At 35.0% G+C, this 21,271-nt stretch overlaps 6 protein-coding genes and 1 long non-coding RNA gene across 9 annotated transcripts; all 7 read left to right on the plus strand.

Moving 5' to 3' along the window:
* The first annotated feature begins 125 nt into the window (after positions 1 to 125).
* LOC106372090 lies at positions 126 to 1,856 on the plus strand. 3 transcript variants are annotated; one of them, XR_007339955.1, is made up of 4 exons: positions 168 to 668; positions 794 to 889; positions 1,030 to 1,120; positions 1,209 to 1,856. It is a non-coding gene; the product is annotated as an uncharacterized LOC106372090 (long non-coding RNA). The 3 variants fall into 3 exon arrangements; XR_001274688.3 differs by having other exon boundaries at positions 192 to 889; XR_007339954.1 differs by having other exon boundaries at positions 126 to 1,120.
* A 3,857-nt stretch (positions 1,857 to 5,713) lies between these two features.
* On the plus strand, positions 5,714 to 7,263 carry LOC106387570 (venom phosphodiesterase 2-like). The gene has a single exon (XM_013827492.3). The coding sequence runs from the start codon at positions 5,749 to 5,751 to the stop codon at positions 7,096 to 7,098; it is 1,350 nt and encodes a 449-aa protein (XP_013682946.2). The 5' UTR covers positions 5,714 to 5,748; the 3' UTR covers positions 7,099 to 7,263.
* Positions 7,264 to 8,251: 988 nt separating this feature from the next.
* LOC106372079 (venom phosphodiesterase 2-like) lies at positions 8,252 to 9,799 on the plus strand. The gene has a single exon (XM_013812210.3). The coding sequence runs from the start codon at positions 8,305 to 8,307 to the stop codon at positions 9,682 to 9,684; it is 1,380 nt and encodes a 459-aa protein (XP_013667664.1). The 5' UTR covers positions 8,252 to 8,304; the 3' UTR covers positions 9,685 to 9,799.
* Positions 9,800 to 11,323: 1,524 nt separating this feature from the next.
* On the plus strand, positions 11,324 to 13,210 carry LOC106387483 (ectonucleotide pyrophosphatase/phosphodiesterase family member 1-like). Its single transcript, XM_013827377.3, has one exon. The coding sequence runs from the start codon at positions 11,522 to 11,524 to the stop codon at positions 13,007 to 13,009; it is 1,488 nt and encodes a 495-aa protein (XP_013682831.2). The 5' UTR covers positions 11,324 to 11,521; the 3' UTR covers positions 13,010 to 13,210.
* Positions 13,211 to 13,531: 321 nt separating this feature from the next.
* LOC125609844 (thioredoxin-like 2-2, chloroplastic) lies at positions 13,532 to 15,316 on the plus strand. The gene is made up of 4 exons (XM_048781341.1): positions 13,532 to 13,937; positions 14,200 to 14,382; positions 14,474 to 14,638; positions 14,897 to 15,316. Exons 1-4 carry the CDS (start codon positions 13,701 to 13,703, stop codon positions 15,032 to 15,034), a joined length of 723 nt encoding a protein of 240 aa, XP_048637298.1. The 5' UTR covers positions 13,532 to 13,700; the 3' UTR covers positions 15,035 to 15,316.
* Positions 15,317 to 16,832: 1,516 nt separating this feature from the next.
* LOC106387390 (uncharacterized protein At4g29660) lies at positions 16,833 to 17,649 on the plus strand. Its single transcript, XM_013827276.3, has 2 exons — positions 16,833 to 17,089; positions 17,289 to 17,649. Exons 1-2 carry the CDS (start codon positions 16,892 to 16,894, stop codon positions 17,409 to 17,411), a joined length of 321 nt encoding a protein of 106 aa, XP_013682730.1. The 5' UTR covers positions 16,833 to 16,891; the 3' UTR covers positions 17,412 to 17,649.
* A 191-nt stretch (positions 17,650 to 17,840) lies between these two features.
* Positions 17,841 to 18,804, plus strand: LOC106387206 (PRA1 family protein C-like). Its single transcript, XM_013827058.3, has one exon. It carries the CDS (start codon positions 17,866 to 17,868, stop codon positions 18,445 to 18,447), a length of 582 nt encoding a protein of 193 aa, XP_013682512.2. The 5' UTR covers positions 17,841 to 17,865; the 3' UTR covers positions 18,448 to 18,804.
* The last annotated feature ends 2,467 nt before the right edge of the window (positions 18,805 to 21,271 follow it).

Genomic DNA, 21,271 nt, shown 5'->3' on the forward strand with positions numbered 1-21,271 from the left:
TAGTCATATTAAAAAAAATACTATATATCGATGTTCATATCATTTAAATTTAATTATAAATAATATAAAAGATAAAAATTATTATGTATATTTATTTACCATAAAATGATTGTAAAGATTATTTTGATTTATATGTCAGTACCAATTTAATTATATATATAATAGTCACTGACTTCTCACTAATTTAATATAAGTAAAAGACACAAATAAATAATAATACATAAAATTGTATGTCTACACAACACTCATTCTGTACAAGGTACATATCTTAATTATCTAGTAACAATAATCTTACAATAATAAAATGGAAATATACTCAAAGGAGAGGATGTCCACGTCAGCTAATAAAATCATCCAATTAGATGCTTCCTTTTTTAACATGTTATTCCATCTTCACGTGAAACAAATTAAAGGAGAGGGTGTCCATATTTACCCTAATATTCGTTATAATCGTCTTGACTCTTGACTCTTCCATTTCATTGTCGTCTTCTCAAGGCCAACTCGGTTACAACTCTAATAAACACAAAACGAAATCCCTTCGGATATCTTTCAGAACTCCAACATCATTACAAAGCTTACTTCTATAAATAGAGAACCTTCGAAGAAGAGAAATTGATACAAAGCCTGCGAAGAGACCCAAAATGCAACGTTATAGTCCTACAAACGCAGTAACACATTTCAATACCGATTTATTTTACGAACTCGGGCTAAAAGATCTGCTATGTGTTTTGATTTTTTCCCTCTTAGTGATGATTGTATTGTCATCCTTAGATGGTTTTCTTCGTTAATTCAGGTCACAAAGTCGTTTGAACTTAATATGAGAGGTTTAAGAACTTCATGAACAATTTGTTTACTCATCAAATCTGAGGAGTCGATAGGGAATTTCCGGGTAAGGAAAAAAAGGCTCGGATTATTGCATTCATGATACGACTACTCCACGGTTATCTATTTCCTGCTTACTATATTTATTGCTTTGTCTTTGTATCTTTTGTTTGTTTATCAATTTTTCCTTACTATTGGATTCTACAGGGTTCTTATATGATAGCAGATATGGTGTTATGTGCTTTGCCGATCACGATAAACATGCATTTGTCTAGATGGTTGAGTTGATTTCCACAGGGTGAGCAACAGTTCTTTCATTCTTTCGTTTTTGTAATGCCCCTTGCTTTATTAACAAATGGTAAACTTTGCTCTCATTTGTGTTACAGCAACACACAATGGAAGTTTCTGGGTGGTGTGCTCCTAGAGCGGTTATTGTTCAGCAGGGTATACGTAATATGCAGGTTTTGGAGAAACTAATGGAGTATCTTTATGGTGACTTCGCCGTTACAAGAGCTCTTGGAGACTTTTCAGTGAAAAGGTACTCACCCATTGGAGGATCTTTGTCGCCTCTGATCTCAGATCTGGATTTTATGCAGATGGTTCTAGCTGAGGAAGATGAGTAATTGATTATGCGATTGGACATAATGACAAGCCAGTATGCTGCTACATTCGCCATGCCAATGCTCAGGATACACGGTGACCCAAAAAAGTTGTGTGATGGAACTTGGAAGGGAAGCATTAAGGCTTGAGTCTGTCGAATAATGTTATAGCTGTGGTCATTCTGCGTCATGCTGTCATCACCAACTCAGAAGAAGAATACAGTTTTGTGTTTCTTATGAATCTCGAGCCTGGTTGATTACACGCTATTAGTTTTGTATATATGTGTTTGGTTGAGGATGGAGAGCTTTTGGTAAAGTTTGTATTTTAAAATCATGAATTTTTAGTTTCCTATCTTATTTATAGTTGTATACAGACTACTGGTTTCTCTGTCTTTTTATTGAAACAGCTTGAGATCAAGGTATTGTTTTACTATATCCATGTTGTATTTTGGAGATTTCTTTTAGATGATCATTTACTATGGTTTTTAAACTGTGTTTAATGATCATACACACGATTAGTTTTGTATATATGTGTTATTTTTTTGGATCAGAATGAATTAGCTCAAAGGTTCGAGAGAGTTAATTCTCTTGATCTGCTCCTACAGAACCATGGTAATTTTAAGCATTTGAATGTTCTCTTATGCAGCTCAGTTGTAGTGACTGAAAGAAAAACTTTGACCACTTGGTATCCTTACTTTAGTGGAGTAGCACCATGTTCGTTGTTTTTTTAGTTTTACCTTTATTTTTAGCTACTGACTGGAACTGATATCACATTGTTTTGCAGGTTTCTAGCAAGATTCTATTCTGGAACTGTGTATTTGAAACTACCAGACACATGTAGGTGACTAAATTTATTTTATTTTATCTGTTTTCATATGCACATGGTAACCAAAGGTATTTAATTTAAGGATTGTAAGGTATATACAGTGTTCTTTCTACTATGAGGCTGCAAGCAACTTGGTCTTTAGTTAAAAAAACTATTTACGAGCATGTGATGTCTCATATTTGTTCTTTCTAGGTCTGCAAAGTTCTCAGATCTATTAAATCATTCAGCTCTAAAAATAACATATTAATTCCATCTTTTGAGTTTTTATGACAAAGATCTTATACTTTGATTATCTACTAGAATAAAATAATAATAAGATCTTACAAAAGAAAACAATACAAAAAAAACTAAGCGAAGAAACGATCTTGAGATTTTTGGCTTCAACGCATCCTCGAGAGAGAAGCTTCAACATTACGCATCATCGTTGGAAAAGTGAAGAGCTCAGATTCCATGAAAAAGTTGACGTGGTCTTCAACCCTGGCGGGGTAGCGACCAGGGCGTGGCTTTTTTAAAACTTTCTCCACCTGAACAAATCTCTTGGCAGTGTCTTGTAGTTGCTTCTCATCTCTGTCGACTTTGTCACTTGTGCAATCAGTATGAGTAAACCGAATACGTCCCTCACAAGACAACATAGAGAACGTCATCAAGAGGAACACGATGATGAATCTGATGGTTTTAAAGACTTTAGCCATCGTTGACGAATAGAAGAGAGAGTGGTTAAGGTTTTGGGATTTTTTGTGGTGCAAGTGTAAGACGAAAACTTTGGAAAATTTGTTTGTGTATGCGTTTGTTATATAAAGGCCGCTATATAAAGAGCTTAGGTTAGTAGAAGATCGAGATAATGATTTTGTGATTAGTGAAACCGACCTTTATTTCCTTTTTTGTTATTAAGTGAAAGCCGACTTTATTTACAGTTTTCTTTCCTTTTCTCCTTTATCTAACTAATAATTCTCCATTATTTAACTATAATGCTCCAACTTAAAATCCAAATCAAAGCCTGAGCAAAGATCAAATCACTGTTTCAAATCTCTGGTTTATTGAATCTACTTGTACAGAAAGTTAACTAACCTAATCTTTCATGGCAAAACGTTGTCAGACTAGTATCACTAAAACCCAGACTACAGTACTTGTAGATCACTAATTAATAATGGAAAGGAATTGGGCAAAACTAAATCAAATAATGAAATACGTTCCATCAATTTGATCAAAAAAAAAAGAAATACGTTCCATCAATTTGTTATAATTTCCACAAGTCCGATTAAGTATGTATTGTAAACTAGAAGAAACTAAAAAATCAAAATGAGGAAATTTTTAAATGTTGCTTTATATTTCGTTTGGGCTACATTTAGAGCCCGTAAATTTCACAAGGCTCGGAGAATCTCTTTAGCAGATTGGATAACAAAAGGAACGAATATTTGAACTCAAGAAAAACTCTTTGAACAATTTGTCGAATTCATCATAAGAAATAAAAAAAATAATTAGCAGATCAGATGGTTTAGTCACCATCCAAGTCCAACACATCTGTACAAATAACCAAGTATATATTTTCATCATAGCGTTACCAAAACCAAGATGGTAAGACTATTGTCTAAGTTGGGTATAATTTTTTTTTGCAAATGGATACTAAGAATAATATAAATGTCAATAATAGATACTTACATTTCATCCTATCAAAAATAAAATACATATGTGCCTACGTGAATATAAATGAGTTTACATGCTAATGGAATAAAGCAAGTCTTTATAAATATTTCAGTTACCATGGTTACTCGCTCTTACTATTTCTGCTTATAAAAACGGGCTACATTGCACCCAGTAGGTGCCTGAAACGATGTGCTCAAGTAAATCTTTGTAGAGACGAATACTCAAAAAAAAAACTTTGTAGAGACCGAAACATCAAATACTTTATCACCTGGACCAAGACGGCGAGATGGCGAGATGCATGAAATTTCCCCATTAAGCTATATACAACTAATGTATATTGTTTGAAATTCTTTTTTTGGAAGTTAAAAGAGAATTATAATAAGTTTTATTAACTTATCTAAACTTTTAGATAAACCCAACTCATTTGTAACTGGATACATCCCCTAGGTTACACTCTAAATGTTATTTTTTAGGCTCTTGCAAATCTCTAACGCATGTTGAGTAAATGAGTAGTTCGCTTGGGCTTATCAACATTTTGATCACGTATCAAACACAGTCAATCACCCGTCGGAAGAAGACCCCACCACGACAGGATAGTTTCACGTGATAAAACACGTGATTAAATCAAGACCGTTAGATCAGTTATCAATGGCTCTCCCCACATGTGGACCATGCAGATGATAGTAACGTTCTTGTCGTGATAACTGATAATGTAACTGCCATCCGCCCTCTGCTATTATCTCAATTCATTAAGGGCACTTGTTTTTTTACTGTAAAGTGTAAACTCACTACAACAGTCACTCTGGTTATATTTTCTTGGGTACAATTTTTTCCTCATATTTTGAAAATTAATTAAAACTTCAAATTTGCGGTTACTGTTTATTTTGACCCAGTAAAAAGATTTTCTTATATTCCTAGCTATAACAAACGTAATTCAGATGCAAATCTTTATAACAATATATTTATATGTCAATTCTAGCTAGTTTTCTTAGCAACATGTCAGTTTTAGTTAAAAAGTTTGGTTTAATTCAATAATTTAGCGTTTTTTGGTTAAAAAAGATGATTAATGATTCAACCACGCCTTAGCCATCGGGTGATACATGGCATTCCAGCATTCCTAAAGGAGATGAGTTCGAATCCGTAGCTACTCAGATTACTTTAACGTGTTGTCACGCGGATATCCTGTTTCGGATCCATTTGAATATTCAGAGAGAAGATGTCTATCAGTGGACTTCCCTTGAAGATAGTCTAGACCTTAGCTCATGTTAATATTTTAAAAAATATTAATAAGGATGTTGCCACACCATTAGTTACAATCAAGGGTTCGAAAATTCACTAATGTGATAAAAAAATTATTAATATTATATGTTTAATAAATAAGCATAGTATCAATGAAGATTGTATTTATTAATATTATATGCTTAAGTGTCTTTTTAATAAATAAACATAGTATTTGTATATACTAGTATATATGTGGTTTCGAATGGTGACTGCGGTTTGAGCGGTGCAGGACAAGCGGTTCAACTGTGGTGCGGTTTTAACAGTTATAAAAATGTATAAATATATAGTATATGTAGAAATTTCTGTTACTGTTGAGTGTGGGACGGGGCGAGATATGGTCACCATTCGAAGCCATAGGCGTCCTTTCTGTAGTGGAACGCCACATAGGTCTATGTCTACTTTTATTCGTATATACCTAACTAAGAAATTATCAAATTATTAAATGGCGACGCTTCAAGCCTTCAAACGCAAATTAGCATTATTTTCTTTAAAAAAACAAAATTAACGATTTTTTGTTGCTCACTCTATAAATAGATAGCATGAGCTGCAAGAACCACATCACAAACAATCTTTCCAATGGCAAAATCCAATCATGTTCTATCCCTCAAGCTATCTCTCACCCTTCTTAGTCTTCTCATTGTAGCTGCCACGACCAATGGTTTAGACACTCCTTCGTCCAAAACCTGGCGTCCCTGGCCCTTCAAGAAACTCAACAAACCGGTGGTTTTAATGATTTCTAGCGATGGTTTCCGGTTCGGTTACCAATTTAAAACCGACACACCAAACATCGAGCTTCTCATATCCGAAGGAACCGAAGCAAAACTCGGTTTAATCCCGGTTTTCCCCACCATGACATTCCCTAACCATTACGCGATCGCAACTGGACTCTACCCTGCTTACCACGGTATCATCATGAACAAGTTCACTGATCCGATATCCGGAGAAGTGTTCAACAAAGGCTTAGACCCGAAATGGTGGTTAGGTGAGCCGTTGTGGGTAACCGCAACAAACCAAGGTCGCAAGGCTCTGACTTACTTTTGGCCAGGCTCTGAGGTTCCCAAAGATTCTTGGACTTGCCCTAAAGAGTTGTGTCCACATTTCAACCTTTCGGTTCCATTCGAAGAAAGGGTCGATACGATCTTGAACCAATTCGATCTCCCTGAGGAAGACATCCCTGACTTGATGATGTTGTACTTCAATGAGCCGGACGGAGCGGGACACAGCTATGGTCCTGATGATCCTAGGGTTACAAAGGCGGTTGCGACGATCGATAAAATGATCGGTAGGATCATCCAGGGGCTGAAGAAGAGGGAGATCTTCGACGAGGTTCATGTGATCTTGCTTGGTGATCACGGAATGGTTACTAACTGTGACCTAAAAACAATTTACATTGAAGATTTAGCAGATTGGGTCAAGATCCCTGCGGATTGGATCAATGCTTATAGCCCCGTGCTAGCGATGAACCCACGCTGGGGGGAAGATGTGAAGAATCCAGGAGAGAAGAACGCAGAGCTCGTGGCTAAGATGAACGAAGCTTTGAGCTCAGGGAAGGTAGAGAACGGAGAGTTTTTGAAGGTTTACTTGAAGGAGAAGTTACCGAAAAGGCTGCATTATTCCGAGAGCTCTAGGATTCCGCCGATCATAGGAATGGTCGGAGAAGGTCTCGTGGTTAGACAGAACAGAACAGGCGTTCACGAGTGTTATGGAGATCATGGATACGACAACGCATACTTCTCCATGAGATCTATCTTTATGGGACATGGTCCTAGGTTTAGGAAAGGGAAGAAGGTTCCGTCGTTCGAGAATATTCAAATCTATAACGTTGTTGCGGAGATTCTTGGACTCCGACCAGCTTCGAACAATGGTTCTTCTTTGTTCACTAGAAACATTCTCTCGCCCTTTGGAGAAACAGTGGAGGTTGAATGAAGCTTCAAAGCCCTTTGCTCAGGAAGCACTCATGCATGAATAATAATTAGCTGACGAATGTGTTTTATATTGGTTAATTAATCTACTTTTCCTAGCTTCTGATCATTTTTCTCTATTGCATGTGGACACGAATAATAAATGAATAAGATCAGCTAATTATATCTAGCCATGACCTTATTGTTCCTACATATTCATACTTGTCATTTTGTCGATATAGAAGTTTATACATAGTGCGGTTAAAAGCAAAAGTTTAGACCATCTCCAATGGACATACTAAAATTTACTCTATATTTAACTTTAAAATAGAGTAATTCTATTATAGAGTTAGATTTGTTTCAGTGGTTCACTCTATAATAGAGTTATTCAATTATTCTATAATAGAGTGAAATATAGAATAGTTTTATTTTTTTACTCTATATTTGAAGTAAAAAAACAAAATTACTATATATTTCACTCTATAATAGAGCTTTATTATAGAGTGAACTATTGGAGCAAATCCAACTCTATAATAGAGTTACTTTATTTTAGAATAAAATATAGATAAAATTATAGTGTCCTATTGGAGATGCCTTTATACATGGTGCAGTTAAAAGCAAAAGTTTATACTACGTTTTTTAAGACTATAACCACGTGAAATCGAATTAGTGGTTTAGAAAAAAATATAGTGGTTGAATCCATATAAGTTGAAAACGCAGATTTCTAGGAGGATACGAATTTGATTCTCGTTGTGGAAAATATATAGTTCTAGACGTCCAGGCCCAGAACTTCCAAATAACCAAAAAAAATCCGTCACATGTCACAGACTCACAACATCTATTGTCGGGTTCTTCATTGTTAAAATATTAGAAGAAACAGAATTTAGTGTGTGTTTAATTTACAGTTTTATACTACTTGTTGAGTTCTTGACTTACAACTTACGGTTCTACTGGACAGATTTACTTTCATGCTTATAACGCATATATCAAATTACAAATGGTATATTTTTATTCAGTTAGATCGTTATAAAAGTTAATAAATAATACAGTGGATCTTTTCTTTTCTTTTTGACTAAATACAGTGGATCTTTTCTTATGTTAGCAATAGTTTAGGTTAAAGAAAAAAACTAAACGAGAGATTATTATATACTAAGGAAAAGGAAAGTTCCGGCTATAAAAGTAACATGAATGTTGTTGAGCTCAACCACCACCATTAAACCTTTCTCGCTCAATGGCGGAAACTAACCCAGCCCGGTACAGCTTTTCCGGTTACCCCTTGTGCAAGTTATCTCTAAGCTTTCTTTTTCTCACCTTCCTCATCGTAGCTGCCACTGCCAATGATTCGAGTTTTCCATCGTCACACACCGGGAAACCCCACCACTCCAAGAAACTCACTAAACCGGTGGTTCTACTAATCTCCAGCGACGGTTTCCGGTTCGGTTACCAATACAAGACGGACACTCCAAACATCGATCTCCTCATTTCTCGAGGAACCGAAGCTAAAACCGGTTTAATCCCGGTTTTCCCATCCATGACGTTCCCAAACCATAACTCAATCGCCACCGGTCTCTACCCGGCTTACCACGGTATAATAATGAACAAGTTCACCGATCCAGTAACCGGAGAACTCTTCAAAAGAAACCTAGACCCGAAGTGGTGGTTAGGCGAGCCGTTGTGGGTAACCGCAACAAACCAAGGTCTCAAAGCTGCCACTTACTTTTGGCCAGGCGCTGACGTCCACAAAGGCTCGTGGACCTGTCCTAAAGGGTTTTGTAAAGCTCCTTACAATGCTTCGGTTCCGTTAGAAGAAAGAGTTGATACGATCTTGAGCTACTTCGATCTTCCACAGAGCGAGATCCCTGATTTCATGGCGCTGTATCTTGAAGAAACGGACGTACAGGGTCATGAATATGGCCCTGACGATCCTCGTGTCACTGAAGCAGTCGCAAAGATCGATAAAATGATCGGTAGAGTCATCAAGGGTTTGAAGAAGAGGAAGATGTTTAGTGATGTTCATGTGATCTTGCTTGGTGATCACGGAATGGTTACTAACTGTGACAAGAAAGTGATTTACGCTGATGATTTAGCGGATTGGATCAAGATACCAGCAGAGTGGATTCAAGATTATAGTCCCGTACTAGTGATGAATCCTCGGTGGGGCAAAGATGTCAAGAATCCTGGTGAGAAGAACACTGAAGTCGTGGCGAAGATGAACGAAGCTTTGAGCTCAGGGAAAGTAGAGAACGGTGAGTTTTTGCAAGTTTACTTGAAGGAGAAGTTACCAGAAAGGCTGCATTATTCCGACAGTTCTCGGATTCCTCCGATTATAGGAATGGTCGGAGAAGGTCTCATGGTTAAACAGAACAGAACAAACGTTCAAGAGTGTTACGGAGATCATGGATACGACAACATGTTCTTCTCTATGAGATCTATCTTTATTGGACATGGTCCTAGGTTTAGGAGAGGAAAGAAAGTGCCGTCGTTTGAGAATGTTCAGATCTACAATGTCGTTGCAGAGATTCTTGGACTCCGACCAGCTCCGAACAATGGTTCTTCATTGTTTACTCGTAGCCTTCTCATGCCCACTGGAGAAACAATGCAACTAAAATGAAGCTTAATAATAGCGTCAGTTTCTTCCTAGGTTCTGATGTATTCTACTGTTTTAGTTCATATATCAATGTATCGGCAAATGAATAAGAGAAGAGGTCAAATGTTATTTTGGATAATACTCACCGAGAGCAACATGACTCAGAGAACATGATAAATTGATGAATAACAAAACATAAATTGTTGTATTTCCCCTTTACTATTTAGACATAAGTTGAACTTAAATAACATTAGTCTCTGATAAATTGATGAATAACCCAACACATAACTTGTTTTTTTTTTTTTTTTTTTTTTGAAAAAGGGCTTAACACATAAATTGTTGTATTGAAACTTTAAGATAACTTTTGTCTCAATATGGATTTTATGGTTATAGGTATATTGAAATCAAACTGTAAATCGAACTAAACTAAATATTTGTAAAAGTTTGTTGTATTTTTAAATCAAAATATATTTAGTATGGATTTGATTTGGGTTGTCGCAAAATCATTAGCTAGCTGCTAGCACCGACGACTTGGCTATATGTATTTGGTGAAAGTTAGTTGTATTTAAAGTCCCTAAATGCACTGCTGTTACCAATGAGATATATACATACTCTAGAATATCCTACATTTATTGGATCTCTTTAGAAATATCAACGAAAATGATAGTTTATTTTATTTCAATACAAGTGGACATTTTCTGACTACTTGGCTTATGACCATTGTACATTAATACACTGAAAGTTTGAAAATGTAAGTTAGCTGTATAACCAGCATTCAATGGTATGCGTCGGCTTAAACTATTATAGAGTTAATAATATATACTCTCTTTTTTTACCAAAAAAAAAAAAATATATACTCTCTTCTCTCTTTTTACCAAAAAATATATACTCTCTTCTCTCCGTTTCATATTAAGTGTCGATTTAGAAAATTTTTTTCGTTACAAAATAAGTGTTGTTTTCGATTTTAAATGCAAAATTTATTTTTTTATTGGTTGAAATATGGTTAGGTATATATAATAGTGTTTTTATATAGAAAATGTACAAAATTAATTGTTTCATCGATCCGTGTGCAAAAACTTAAAACGACACTTATAATGAAACGAGGGAGTAATAATTAACACTAACGTGAAAAATGTGGTCTATTGATTATATATCAGTTATCACATTTTAATCTAAGTACATTTGAATATATCGCACAGAATCACGTGATCCATTTTCGTTTTGCTGTTATCGACGTTAATTAATGCTAATCACCTGCTATCGCGGTCGACAACGTCAAATTCTAGGTTCAAAGTTGTAACGTTATTGATGAAATAATAGAATAGCTTTGTTTTCCGAATGATTAATAACGTTATTAACATCCCTAATGTAACCTATAATATTTGGGGAGAAACATTTAGATGCATGTACCTGAATCAGAAAGGCGAGATACTAAAAAACACTTCACAAAGAGAGATAATTGATTAGAGAGCGACCTTACCATACTTAGATATCAGAGTGTTGGCATCCTGAACCACTAAACCATTCAATAAAGCAAAACTTGCGGAGACGAAACTACATTGTCCACTCCATTGTCTTTAGCTGTTGACTAATCAACTGGGAGGCTTATTAGCGGGGAAACGTGGCAGATTCACAAGCGTCTATAAGAATATTGGATCCGTGTAAAACGGAAAGTACAAGTCACTCCAAGCCCACGAGTCCAAAGACCAATGCTCAAAGTTTAAGCAACCCACGTTTGCTCTTCTCTCTCCGAGTCTGACTTTAAATTATTCAGACACACTCTGTCTGATCAAAGTTTGCAACTTTCTGAGTTTTCCCATAAGAAACATCGACCAGATTAGTTAAGTAGAAGAGAGAATCAATGATCTCCGGCGACACAAAGCCCAAAGCGATGCCAACACCAGAGGAAGACCAAGAAGACCCACCAAGCCAATCAATCGCACTTCTCCACAACAACAACAACAACTCAGATTCAGATTCTTCAACTAAAACCATCTCAAGCTGCTTCATCTTCACATCTCTCCTCATCATCACCTGCATCGCTCTCTCCGCCGCCTCCGCCTTCGCCTTCCTCTTCTTCTCCTCCTCCCAAAACGCCGTCGTTGCACTAAACCAAGTCTCAAAGTCCCAACCTTTCCACAGATCCATCGCCCGCCCCCTCAAGAAACTCCACAAGCCCGTCGTCCTCCTCATCTCCTCAGACGGCTTCCGCTTCGGTTACCAACACAAAACCACCCTCCCCAACATCCACCGCCTCATCGCCAACGGAACCGAAGCAGAAACCGGTTTAATCCCGGTTTACCCGACCCTAACCTTCCCCAACCACTACTCCATCGTCACAGGCCTCTACCCAGCTCACCACGGCATCATCAACAACAGGTTCATAGATCCGGTAACAGGGGAAGTCTTCACAATGGCTAGCCACGAGCCGGAGTGGTGGCTAGGCGAGCCGTTATGGGAAACAGTAGTAAACCAAGGTTTAAAGGCAGCTACTTACTTCTGGCCTGGCTCTGAGGTACACAAGGGGGCTTGGGACTGTCCTAAAGGCTTATGTCAAGTTTACAACGGTTCTGTTCCTTTTGACGATAGGGTTGATACTATCTTGCACTACTTCGATTTGCCTAGTAATGAGATTCCTAGTTTTATGACACTTTACTTCGAGGATCCGGATCATCAGGGTCACCAGGTTGGCCCTGATGATCCTCGGATCACTGAAGCTGTTGTTAACATCGATAGGTTGGTTGGTAGGTTGATAGATGGGTTGGAGAAGAGAGGGGTGTTCGAGGATGTGACTATGATTATGGTTGGTGATCATGGAATGGTTGGGACTTGTGATAAGAAAGTGATCGTTCTCGATGATTTAGCTTCTTGGATCGATATTCCTGCCAGCTGGGTTCATTACTACACTCCTATGCTGGTGATTAAGCCTCCTAAAGGTCATGATCCAGCTGATGTTGTGGCTAAGATGAACGAAGGACTTGGGTCGGGGAAAGTGGAGAATGGAGAGTACTTGAAGGTTTATCTCAAGGAGGATTTGCCTAGCAGGCTGCATTATGTAGAGAGTGATAGGATCCCGCCTATTATAGGAATGGTTGGTGAAGGGTTCAAGGTTGTGCAGAAGAGGAGTAAGGCGAAAGAGTGTGGTGGAGCTCATGGGTATGATAATGCGTTCTTTTCGATGAGGACTATATTCATGGGGCACGGTCCTATGTTTGCAAAGGGGAAGAAAGTGCCTTCTTTTGAGAATGTTGAGATATATAATGTCATTAGTACGATTTTGGGACTTAAGGGTGCACCGAACAATGGTTCTGAAGGGTTTCCTTCAAACGTTCTGTTGCCAAGGGCGTAAGCAGAGGAAATGTAAGGTTCATTCTTCTGTTAATAAAAGGCATCCAACATAAAACGCATGTTGATTTGTTACAGACAATTTATGCGTTTTGATTATGTTGGTTTTGTACGATTTTAACAAGATATTTTTGGAGTCTGTAATTGTCAGAACTTGTCTTAGACCGACCATTGAAGCCAAGATTGGTACTTTCCACCACAGAAACACAGTTCTTTGATTTGGATGCTGAATCGTTCGTTAAAATGATGTTGTAGCTGAAGATTCATATTGTTGTTGTCTTTGGTATCTATTCGAGTGTTTCAAAAATAAAAAAAGATCAAATGTGAATTGAATTAAAACCAAACCGAGTTGCTTTCTTGTACCATAAAACCGTCCTTTATATTGTTTGCGTTCCGTGTTAAAACACGATAGTACAGACGAAACAAAAACGCGTTTACACCTTTTTTCAACGCTAACGCAACAACATATCGCCGCCAAGTAAATAACGGCGGTAAAACGCCAATTTAATGTTGAAATCGCGTCTATGTATTATTTTGAACATGATGATTGAGAGAAAATATCACGAGAATCTGAACCAGACAAGTTTCTCTGATCTTCTTTAGAGAAATCTCACTTTTCTCTCTGGAGGGATCTCTCGGAGCTAAGAACAATCTCACTCTCTCTTCTCTCTCTCTCTCTGTGCTGGTGAATTTAGATGGCTGGAGTTGTGAGATTATCAACGACGTCGGTTCAGGCCATTCGCGTCTCTTCCTCCTTTGCAACCACTCTCAACTACTCTCTGAAACCTTGCTTGCCTCCGAATCTGAATTCCGACAAGAGATTGCGTCTGCTCTCGTCTTCTCCATCGTGCTCGTCTGCTCATTACCCGTCTTCTGGTCTCGCAAGCCACATCCCTCTTAAACGATCCAAGAGCAAGTTGGTTCGCGTCAAGGTAACAACTTTGTTGTCTTTTAGCACATTCTCTCCGTAATTCATATACCCTTTTCGAAACTGATTGACTTTGGAGCCTCAAAACATGAACTTTAGGGAATCTTAGCTCATTGTTTTGATTTTTAGACAACTCTAGCAGTTTGTTAGGAGCTAAGTTATGTTCTTGAGCTGCTCATAAGTTTAGGAAAGGTTGATGCTTTGGATAAGTACAAGTTTAATAGTGTGATGCTTTCCGCTATAATTTGAGTGTGTTTGTGGTTTAGGTAGATGAGACTGTGGCGGAGACAGAGCCACCGAAATGGTGGGAGAGGAATGCTGGACCGAACATGGTTGACATTCATTCAACCGAAGAGTTCTTGAAGGCTTTGAGCGAAGCGGGGGAGAGACTAGTCATTGTAGAGTTTTATGGAACTTGGTGCGCTTCTTGTAGAGCATTGTTCCCTAAGGTAAGTGTCATGTTACTCTATGACTTTTCTGTTCGATGAAGCTATAATAATAACTTCAATTATTTTCTTGTTTGCTGTATTACCTTTCCAGCTTTGCAAGACAGCGGTGGAACATCCGGATATATTGTTCCTCAAAGTAAACTTTGATGAGAATAAACCAATGTGCAAGAGTTTGAACGTCAAAGTGCTTCCTTATTTCCACTTTTACCGTGGAGCTGATGGCCAGCTTGAGTCCTTCTCATGTTCTCTTGCCAAGGTAAATAACCATACACTAGCTGTTCAGTTTCACCTTTTCCGTGACTGTGGTCTAGCATAAACCACTTTCACTTCACACTTATAGAACTGCGTTGGCTTCTTGCTTTGATACGATCTACCCCAAATATTATAATTTGTAGCTTGATTGTGACTCCCTTAAGCTTTTGCTGATTCAGTGGATCAGAACCTCTTGAACGCAGTTGGTTTGTCTCTGAGTACTATTTGACATTCTCTTCTTTGATTTTTTTTCTTCTTTCAGTTCCAGAAGATAAAAGATGCCATCAGACTGCACAACACAGATCGTTGCAGCATCAGTCCAGCCAAGGGACCTGAAGGGTTTACCTTGGAATCTCTATCCGTGCAGACGAATGCAGCCAAACCAGCTGGATCAAGTTGAAATGTCACATTTGTAGATTTATCACTGCAACAATCTATGGTTGCTCAAGCAAACACTGAGCTTACTATTCTGTAAATCTGTCATTGTGTTGGTATAAAAGAATCCTTCCCGAAGCATGTTATGATACTTTTGCGAATAGACAAATCGCACATGTATCTTAACTAACTGCTTTATAATTTGCTACCAAGGCAAAGCTTATTGATGTATGATGCATGTGTGAGGTTTAATATAAGACAATGAGTACAAAATTTTCAATTTATATTATTATATACTTACAAAGTATGTAGTTTGTGTAATCTTTGCTCTGCTCTTTTGATCTTTCAATATAACTATGTCCCTTTAGACTAATCTATATTTTGTGTCATATTTTCCTATAATACCCTTTAATATTTATGAAAATAATTTTAATAAATAGTTTTACAAACAAAAAAAATTTGGAAAATAGTAACATTTGTTAAAATACCTATATGAACTTAATGGTATATTTTTCAGTTATAAAAAAGTTAAAATTATAAATTTCAGATTATGTTCTAAAAAAAGTAGAAATGACATTCTACGAAGTAGAAAACAAAATCTATTTTTTTCATTGAATCTACAATGTTTAGAATACGTGATCTACGTAAATAGGAGTATTCTACAAATATGTAGAATACATATTCCGCGCTTAACCTACCATTCTAAAATTCTTAGAAATCGAAATCTACAAATTAATCTAATTCTAAAACATGTAGAAACCGACTTCTACAGATTTACTATAAATCTAAAACATGTAGAAATCAAATTCTAAACATTACTATAATTCTAAAAAACTGTAGAAACTGATTTCTACATATTAGTCGTATTCTACGGATAAGAAATCAGTTCCTAAAAATATGGAAACAAAATATTTGAGAATATTCACTTTTATATTTTTTTAAAAATCGATTTTAAAAAAAAAAAAACGAAAAAAGAACAAAAAAAGCGACAAAAAATTGACCTTTTACCTTTCTATTTTCAAACTCTAAAAAGAAGTGGAGATAGATTTCATACCTTTGCAGAACGAACTAAAGAGTGATAGATTCGTAAAAAGCTCACGAAATCGTATGAGTTAGGCCAAATAATCGTCCAAATCAGAGAATTGAGTGAGTTAGGGTTAATGAACTTGGGTGAGAATTTGATTTTCTCCCCTTTGTTCGTGAATGGGAAATTATGGGTTTCGTCCCAGAGAAATCGAGCTTAAAGAGTAGAAATCATGCTTGGTCGGTTCAAATCAAGTGGGAATCAACCCGGATATAATCATACAAAACCAAAAAAATCGATTTGGGATTCTTTCATGGGCACGGGATCGATCTATCTATCCTTACAGATCGGTCGATCTGTAAGGAATCGACCTTCGCCGATCGAATGAAATGGACCAGGTCGATCAGTATATATTTCGCGTTTTTTTTTGTTCTGAATAATGACCGGGATCGATCGATCCATTGTAACTTGTAAAGTGGGATCGATCGATCCCGCTTGTCGAACTCAATATTTTTCTTTTTAAAAAAATTACAATTTTAAGGGCATTACTGCCATTTTGGAAAAAATTAGTCTAATAGGACATAAAGTAGTATAGATTAGTCTAAAGGGACATAGTTACCATTTTTTTGCTCTAAAAAAACAGATTTCCCTATAATCTTTCGGTGAAAAAAAAAGAACTAACAAAGTCAGAGCTCAAGACTCAAGTGGAAGTAAAGATAAGTCAAGGGGCCAAAACCTAAACGTAATAGGACTATGAGGACTGTTTGATAAATATTTTAACGATTAAAGTCTTTTTTTTTAATCTGTGTCTGTTTCCAGATTCACGCGCCGCCGCGAAAACGATTAAAGGTTTGAGAGATGCAATCCCAAGGAATATGGAGCACGCTATGGAGGAAATACGCAGACTATAAGTACAACAAGTTCGAGAGGTTCGCTGTCTGGGAGATGATCGAGCCTTACCGTCGACCCAAAACCTTCACAGCTTTGATTACTATCTACGTCGCCGCCTTTTACACCGGCGTCATCGGGGCTGCGGTTACAGAGCAGCTTTACAAGGTAAGCTTCGCCAGTGTTATCGATTCTAGGGTTAGAAATGGCATAAAGTTGAAACCTTTCCTTGGTGTTGATCGAGATTATGGGATAAAGTTGAAACCTTTCTTACACTGTTTGATGTGAATCAATTACAAGACTAAAGTTATGCTTCTTGTTCTGCTGTATGCTTATGGTTACTCCACTGATATTATTATATAAACAGGAGAAGTTTTGGGAAGAGCACCCAGGCAAAACGGTGCCTCTGATGAAGCCATTGTACTATCGAGGACCATGGAGGGTTTATCGTGGTGAAGCTATTGCTTCTGATGCTAGCAGCAGCCAGTGAGGGTGCTGAGCTTCGCTGGTATATATACAAAACAACTTTGTGTTTTTCTGTAGAATGCTTGTGTTGCCCGTACTTTGAGTTGTTTAAATGTCTTCTACGTTTCTGGCTGATATATGCTTTGTTGTAGACAATAAGGTTTAGCAACTCTTTTAAGAATATGGTTCTTGAAATTCATGTAATGACAATCTTGTTATAACATTAACGTTTTTGCTATGATAAGTTTAAGGGTTTCCATCCATTCCTTTGAATCTCTCTCTCTCTCTCTCCTTTCCATTATTAGTGCATTGGTATCTGCCTCTCTTCTGATGTCCTGAAATAAAAACATTCCAAATGAGAGAGAGGATCTAAGAACCTCAGATTTATTATCTCTTGACAGTCTTGTCTTCATATAGGTTCCTTTGGTTATATTCTCCGTTTCTCTCTTCTCGTCTTATTTTGCCGTTTGTGAAAGAACATGACAACGTATGGCACTATACCATCCCAAGCAAATGCCTCCTCGAACCAGAACATGTTGGGACGAGCAAAAGGGTTGATCTCGTTAGGCCTTAGCTCTCGGAGACCATGGCTTGAACTTGTCCAGTGGAGCTCCCTTAGCCTTCCTACCTCATTCACTGTTGCCACAGAACGAATCAAAACCAACATCATGATCTTCCGAACCAATTATCTTGTCATCTTCTTTGTTGCTATCTTCATCAGCATGCTTTGGCAGCCTGTCCACCTCTCAGTCTTCGTTGTCTTGATCATCGCATGGCTATATGTCTACTCTCGGGATAACGAACCACTGGTGATATTTGGCAGTGTGATCGATGACTCTGCTTTGGTGCTGACTTTGTTGGTCCTCACGCTCTGTATTATTCTATTAACCAACGTAACCGGTGGTATTCTGCTCGGGGTTTTGGCTGGTTTGCCCGTTGTTCTAGTTCATGGCATCTGTAGGAATACAGAGTCATTGTTCGTCTTGGAAGATGATGAAGAGAAAGTAGCCACAATGAGCGTAGCATCCTCCTCGCTTTCTTCTTCCTCTTTAACAAAATGAAACATTATGTTTATGTAATGATACAAGTTTCAGACCTTAGTGACACCATATTTAGCTAGTCTCTAGGTACTACCATATTTTCTAAAAATTTGCTTGTGGGCGTAATAAATATTCTCTTCTTCTCTGAATGCAAATAGTATGATAGATAAAACTTTGGAGATCTTTGCAATTCCAGTATAGAATACTTGTTTTAATAAATCCAGATAAAAGTAGTTTCATGTATTTTATGTATATAGTCAAATTGTATACATCAATCTTTTACTCTTTTTCTTTGAAATTGCACACTTACTGGTACCATTAAAATCACTGCAGTGGCAGTACCATTAATTAAAAGGTATGACTATTTATTATATGAACCCAATAAGAAAATAAACATTATATATCTTATATATTAATACAGAAGTCACAACTTTGATTCATGTGTAATTTTTAAAAAAATAGATCTAATGGATCTATTCCTAGAAAGTCATGTTAAATTTAATATATAATTTTATCATTTAAATTTTGGGCCTACCGAAAATTTTTATTGGGCTATCAATAATTAGATTTAAACAATAGATTATCTATTAGATTTATAGATAGTATAAATTAAATAAATATAATTTAATGTTGTATATTATACCTTTATATGCTAAATATTTAAATATTTTTTGATGTTAACTTTTAAAATTATAAATATTTTTTAAATAACAAAAAATATATTATCTAACAATGATTAATCTTTACTACCATAAACCAATGAAAACAAATTTAAACTATATAGTTTATTTTAAAAATTAAACAAAAACTAAATGTTTAATTATTTACTAGATAATATAAATCTATAAAGCGAAAAGTTTAATTTTTTAAAAACTTTTTAAATTTGTGAAATGTTACAATGTCTTTGAATATGACAATAAAACAATATTTTACTAATCTTTATATATATAGTTATGATTTTAATAATAAAATAATAATCCGAAAATATATATAGAAGAAGATACAAATACATGTTAAAGTTTGAAACAATCTATTCAATAAAAAATGTACAGTAAAACTTATTATGTTTTAAAAATTAATAGACACACACACAATATATATATATATATCAATTTATAATTGAAAACCAAATATTTATATAAAAATAAATGAAAACAAAAACACGCACGGTTGTGCGGGTCGAGATCTAGTCTTATATATTAAAATAGAAGTCATGACTTCTTTTCATGTGTGATTTTTTTAGTTTGGACTATTTCTAAAAAATATCATATTTAACATAAATTCATTATTATATCTTTAAATATCTTTATCTTTTTATTTGAAATACAAATGAATATATTTAAAATGTTCTAACAAAATCTTTTTAAAATCTTTTTAAATCTTTTTAAATTTACTTTCAAAAATTAGTTAGTTTTAATTTAAATTATCATAAAATATAATTAGAAATTAAAATTAAATATAGTTTTGGTTTATAAACGAAAATTTAAATAAAATGAAATTAATTAATTCACAAATACATTTACTATAATTTTAAAAGATTTTGTTAGAAATAAATATTTATATTTATTTTTATTTTAATTTTTTCAAATTTATTTTCTAATCAAATAAAAAATCATGATTTTTTGATGAGTGATATTTTTATTTGGACCATCATTTAAATTTTATATTAAATGTATATCACTAATGCTAATATACATAATATTTTTAACTACTTTAATCATAATATCTTTTATATCTTTTAATTTTTTTAAAAAAAAATTAAAATTCTAACAAATTTCTTGAAAAAGATTATAATAAGATCTTAATTGTCATAAATTGAATATAAATATTTTCAACTAATTTTGTAATTAGTAATGGAATGTTACTAAAAGAATAAAATTATATCCTATTTTATCAATTTTATAATAATATCTATCATTTTAAAATAAAAATTTTATATTGAACAAAATATGATAAAATTATTTTAAATTGATAAGTTAACATATTTTACTTTCATAAATATAAAATATTGATGCTAAAAATATAATATGTTGGTAGATTGGGTTAATATTAGTAAACTATATAATACATGTATAAAAATTTAACTTATCTTAAACTTTTTAAAATACAGTAATTTCTTATATAAAATTAATAAACATTAAAAAAATTACTAAAAAAATCTAGCGATTTGAATTACGGATCATGATTATAATAAATTAAATACAAAATTGTTTTCATACATGTTGTTTCATGCATTAAAAATTTTAGTTTAGTAATCAAACACAAATTCAATAAGACAAATATATAATAAGCAACATATATATGTGATGATTTTAATTTACTATGAAAACTATAAAATTATTATATTTGGTATAATTATACAAACATTTAAATATGTGAGTAACATTAAAAATATATAATAATTATGTAAAACAAATATCTATATATATAAATATGAAAATATATACCCGCACGGTTGTGCGGGTGGAAATCTAGTAATTATTAAAGTTGATATCATTATCCTTCAATATTGTAGTAATTGTAATTGCTCTACTGGGTTATAGTTTTCCCTTACATTTTTTCGTAATATTTTATTTAATAAGATAAAGGCCGTTGCCATTGGATAACTTCTTTAAAATCATCCTCTTCGTCTTCTCGTGACTAATAACCAAGACATATTTCTTCTCCACCAAAACTGCTTGAACGATATTATTGAACTCTGTGCCTCCTCCTCTAGCCACAAAAGCTATTAGTAGTTTATTTGAAAAGGCTAATTTTTATATTGGTTGATTGTTGCGTTGGTTACATCACTGTGGTGTTATATACCTTCTATATATTAATCATATACAGAATATGTTTTTGAGAG

This window comes from Brassica napus, chromosome A1, assembly GCF_020379485.1.
Source record: "Brassica napus cultivar Da-Ae chromosome A1, Da-Ae, whole genome shotgun sequence".
NCBI classification, from domain to species: domain Eukaryota; kingdom Viridiplantae; phylum Streptophyta; class Magnoliopsida; order Brassicales; family Brassicaceae; genus Brassica; species Brassica napus.